The 5246-nt window shown below is 43.8% G+C and overlaps 1 protein-coding gene across 1 annotated transcript in view; it reads right to left on the bottom strand.

Annotated features, from left to right (window-relative positions):
- LOC118331906 overlaps positions 1 to 5246 on the bottom strand; it is a 64921-nt gene that overhangs the window by 50926 nt on the left and 8749 nt on the right. The window contains exon 2 of the mRNA XM_035667007.1: positions 19 to 2137. Coding sequence (XP_035522900.1) covers positions 19 to 1858 — 1840 coding nt within the window. The 5' untranslated portion in view covers positions 1859 to 2137. The remainder of the gene's footprint in view (positions 1 to 18; positions 2138 to 5246) is intronic.

The raw sequence follows: 5246 nt of genomic DNA, 5'->3' as shown, positions 1-5246 counted from the left end.
GGCCACTGATGGATCCAACTCCAGGCTCAGCGCTCGGCCTTGGGCTGTTCTCCCCCTGACTCCCCCACTGCTGCCTGGACGTCCAGCTAACTGGTGCCTCCTCGACACTTTGATTAATAAAGAGCCTGCGAGCGAGCTCTGTGCAGTCCCCTCTCTCGAAGCAGCTCAGGTCTCCCCTCTTGTCCGGGCTCGGGGACCAGGAGTCTCTGGTGTACCGCGGGAGCTGGCGGCGATGCAGGGTGGGGGTATCTGGTGCTCGGAGTTCTGCTTGGAATAACCTGGGGTCCCTCATCGGAGAGCTGAGCTCGGTGGGAGGATGAGAAGGTCGGAGAACACGTGAGGGAATGCCGGGGGAACTCTGAGCTGCTGATAAAATTGAGCTCTGATGCTGGGATTTCTGAATGCAGCCCTCGTCGTGTGATTCATTATTATTATGGGAGTTTGTTTCAAGTGACTGTGACTGCAAGATCGAGTTTTCAGGCTGGTGAGAGTCTGTGTTGTCAGTTGCTGCCGTGTGTTGGTCATTTAAAGGGATGTTCATCTTAAGCGTTTGCTTAGACTGTTGTGCATTTGAAGTTGAATTGTGAAATTCTCCAGAGTTCGAGCCGCTTGCAGGCTCACCTAAAGCGTTGTGCAATGAGGACCTTCTTGCCTCTGTGAAAATAGAAGATACTTTGGTAGCCTCCTCTGCTAGCCTGCGGGCTACTTCAGGGCTATGAGCCGGAGAGGAGGATTTACTGTCACTTAACTGGTTCAAGCCCTCAATTACATTATTGCCAAGTTGGACGATTGCTCCCTGCGGTGCAGTGCTCCTGTTACAAGTCCTGTGAACATGTTTTTTGGTGACTGGACTGCCTGTCACACCTCTGTCCTGCCCTGACCAGTGAAGAGGACTCTGGGTCTTGACACAGGACTCGGGCTTCGAGTGAGGAGGCTGTCTGGACTGGGAGGATAGCTGGTCTAACGCAGGGCTCCGAGGCAGCCCACAAACAGCCTGGATCCTATCGGTGATGTGGTCTTTGGGGTTTACGCTGATGTTCTGGCGCTGAACAGGAGACCCAGCCCAGGACTGACAGCGCGGCTGTTGGTTGTAGCGTGAGGATGAGGTGTGCTCAAGTGCATGGGCTAGTTTAATCCTCAGTAGAGGGGAGCCAAACTCCTCCACAGCTCTCTGGGTAGCTGCCCTGCCGATGGGGTCCAAGGCTGGTTGGCGAAGGCCGGGAGAGTACGTCTGCTGGTGACTTCCTGGAGATCGGAAAGTCAGCTTGGGACTGGAGCTGCACGATGAATCGGGACTTCCAAACCAAACTGGGTCGCTGAGCCTTTTACGAAAGTAAGACGGGGTGGATCTTTCCTCTCTGGTACCTCTCTCGCACACAGAGTTGCGCGGACTGTCCACGGTCTTCACATTGGACTTCTCAATGTAACTGAAGGTGACTACAGACCGCTTACCATCGCTGACCTCTTCCTCGTTAAACCTCCGGAAGTTGGGAGGTGTGTGAGGGAGAGCGACCTTTCCGGAGGAGGTCATTGGTGGAGAGTGGACGACGGACACTTCATCACAGGGTGCACTCCAACGCTTGGTGACTGCAGGGGAGCTGCTGGCTTGCTGGAGCTGAAAGCTAACAGTGTTTCTAGAAGGAGACTGGCTGTGTGTGCAGTCCTGAACCAGACGGTGAGCTGTGGAGGTCTTGGTGACGGTCTGGCAGGCCGTCTGGCTTGCTAGCTGAGATAGGAGCTCCGCAGGACTGTCCTGAACCGAATGCCCCTGAGCAATCCCTTCCTCGTTCCCTCCCTTCTGATCTGGGGCAGACCTCACTTCTACATACAAATGAAGGACTTTTCCAGACTGGGACATGACCTCCTCTCAGGCCGTAATGAGGACAGAGAAACAGAAATGGAGCAGGGAGGGAGTCAGACAGGGTAAAAGAGACAAAAACAACTTCTTTTTGTGTCCTTTTATTTGTTGGTTTGTTTTTTTTCTGTTTTTCTGCTGGTGGTGGGTGTCAGTTTATTTTTAGACGGTCTTTCTTCTCCCTCCCGGCGTGTCTGTGTGCAGAGCAGAGACACACAGGCTGAACGGCCAGAGGACAAACATGCCCATGGGACACCTCCAACAGCTCCCTATTCTTCATACCTGTGAATGAAAGAAAGGAGGAGCTGTTATCTTTTTTTATCCTCAAATGACGCAAAATACACACAGGATATTCCAGCATTTGTTGACATATAACGTGTTAGTGTCTTCTCACTGTATCAGAATAAAAACAGGTCACAAAGGATGAGGATTTACTGTATACTTGTGTGCTGGTTTGTCTGTGTTAATCTGCAAGTAGCACCTCCAAAACACTAATTGGAAGTGGAGTTTTGTGCCACTGTGTTGAGTTTCTTTGTACTTCAAAAAATGGCTACTGAAACTGAAACTCTCCCTCGTCTCTTTCCTCAATCTGTCCTGTGTTTTGCTATTTTCCCTCAACGCCTGTAAAACGAAAGGACGAGGGAATACAATGGGACACACAAGAACATGTCATGCAGCGAGGCAGTGGCAGGCTGTTTGAGGGATAAGGGCAAAAAATAAAATTAAAAGCGCACCAGCAGGCAGAAGGTTGTGTTGCATTTATGGTGAAACAGCTTAGTCAGGGTTAGGATTAGCACCCTCGAGGGCACTTTATCACGTTATCTCCACTAGAAGGACACACAAGAGGACACTTTATTGTGTTTTATCTACCATAAAGGCTTCCAAGAGGGCACTTTTTGAACATGATGGCACCATTTTCTTTGTACCAAACTACACTTGCCAACCTGTAGTTGAACTTTAGCTATGTCTGTGGTGCTAGGTGAACTAGCTCAGTGTTTCTTTTCTTTACAGTACTGCATACTTCCTAAAATAATTATACTACAACAAATTCCATAAATACTGTAAATACAAGTTTGATAAGCCATATTTTATATTCAATATTGACATTTTCAAATCGTAATCTGACGTAAAACCAAGTTACAAACACAATCACGTTCACAATGATATGTTGTTTTGTATAATACTGTACCTCTTTATAGACACTAGTTTTGCACTGGTACTGGTATATAGTTACAAATAATCTGAGAACCACTGAGCTCGCAAACGTAGGAAGAAAATGGTTCCTACATGAAACTGCTCACGAGGTAGGTGGATTATCTTGAGTAACTGGTTCGGAAAGAGACGTTGTTGTGGAGTTCTTCAAAGACATTTTTTTGGGCCCTTTAATCACAACAAAGCCGATCTGGTTACATCACAATATGTATTTTGAGTATTTCTCACTATAATATCTGAGCTATTTGGGCTGAAAAAACATGTCCAATATTTGCACGAATAAAATTAATTACTGTTTTAGTTTTGGATGAATACACATACACGTTACTTTACAGCAGGATGGTGTATGTGAGTCTGACTGGGGATATGTTGACAATAATATATATATATCATATCACCAGGCTTATTCATTACCATCTATAACTGGATCTCAAACAGTGGAGTGAAATCCGTAGAGGTCATTTTTCTTTCTCCTGGCAGCCTCTTACTTAATTCTCCAGTAAATACGACACAAACAAACTGAGGCTGTTTGACGTGTTAATTGATTCATATGAAAATAAATAATAGTACTTTAAACCTTTATCTTTAAGCAGAGTAACAGCACTCGCTCTTGCCAAAAACAAAATGCTATAGCTAGCCAAAGTACAGTGGAAGAGAGTAGAGAGCCTCAAAATAGCTGCAAAGCAAAAAAAAAAAACCTCTCTTCAAATTATTGCATCAGGGTTGAACCCAAATCCATTTAATTCACACCTCTTCTGAATGCATGCAGACAGGGATGTACATGCTATAACTTGTTCGACGCCAACTGATTGGATTCTGCCTCATTACAGCAAATTGATGCATTACAAAGGCGCCGCTGTTGCTGTAAACTCAGACCGGTTGGACTCAATTACAAATACATTCACTTTTTCTTCAGTTTGTCAGGTTTGTCGAGATGCTATTGTACGCTATCCCAAAGACACCTTTCAGATAATGTGCTTTCAGGGTTTAACTGTAAATGTACTGAATGACTGCACCTTGGCAGTGCACTTTTCTCTTTTGAAAGAGACTTGCCATCTATTTCTCAGATCAATGCATTCAGCTGCTGACAGTGTGACTCCATGTTGAGGTCAGACAACAGGGACATCTGTTTTTGTTTCATTAATTGAAGATATTTGTTGCTCAAAATTGATCCTGACCGTAGGTTTTGAACCTTTCATTCACTGATGCTGTGAGTTTTGAGTGAGATGACGAAGGAGATGTAGAGAGTCTGATGAAGGTGAATTAAAGTTCAGAGTTGGTTTAGAAAAGACATTTTGGACATCCAGATATTGAAGCCACACGCCCTGGACATCCAAAAATGGGTCTGTGGTGACATGATAATAATCTGCATGTCCATGTGACATTAAGCATTGGACTTTCGGACAAACCACAGTTTTAAATATAAATATAACTTCAGCATACTACTAAGGAAAGCTAAAATATAAGAATTAAACACTGAATACTAATGAAATTCTCTGTCCATGCAAATCATTTTACTTTTAAGTAAATTAAGTTGGTTTGGTCTAGAAATAAATGTTCAAAGGTTTAAATCTAAGTTTATATTTTAATAAGGGGAAAATGCAGTTTTTTAGATAAAAAAGCTGAGATCAGACTTCCTACAGCACAGTAATAACTGAAATACACTGAATGTTAATCAATTATTCTTAAAGGCCAAGGAATAAGAAAACAAATCAACAATTCAAGTGGAAAATTACTCAGTACCACTGCAGCATGATTAGCTTCACTCTATCTAATGTAGCTTTTTTACCAGTAAATTACTCAATTTTAAGATTTCCTGACTAATTGACCTTATTTGAGACTTATTTGTGATCAATTTAAGAATAGATAGAAACTTGTAAATTAGATAATAAATCTCCTATTTTTAAATAAGTTTGAACCTATTATGCCGTCACCACTGGCAACGTACTGCGAGTTGAGCTTCTCTCATTGTTTAGGAAACAATGGGATGTCGTATTCCAGATAAACAGTAAAATATGTTTGTGAACAGATTTGAAGAGAGAAATAGTCAACACAGTAACAGAATCTGGACCCATATCTGATCAGGATGGACTCACTGAGAATGAGCTGTCAATCACAAGGTAGCCCCGCCCCAAAGCATCCCCTGCTTTATGGTCTGTTTGACTCTAAATGGGACCAT

The sequence above is a fragment of the Morone saxatilis genome, unplaced genomic scaffold, assembly GCF_004916995.1.
Source record: "Morone saxatilis isolate NCDOM2014 unplaced genomic scaffold, NCSU_SB_2.0 Contig1, whole genome shotgun sequence".
Taxonomy (NCBI): domain Eukaryota; kingdom Metazoa; phylum Chordata; class Actinopteri; family Moronidae; genus Morone; species Morone saxatilis.
Note: the sequence above shows the minus strand (reverse complement) of the source record. Positions and strands in the feature narration are given on the sequence as shown.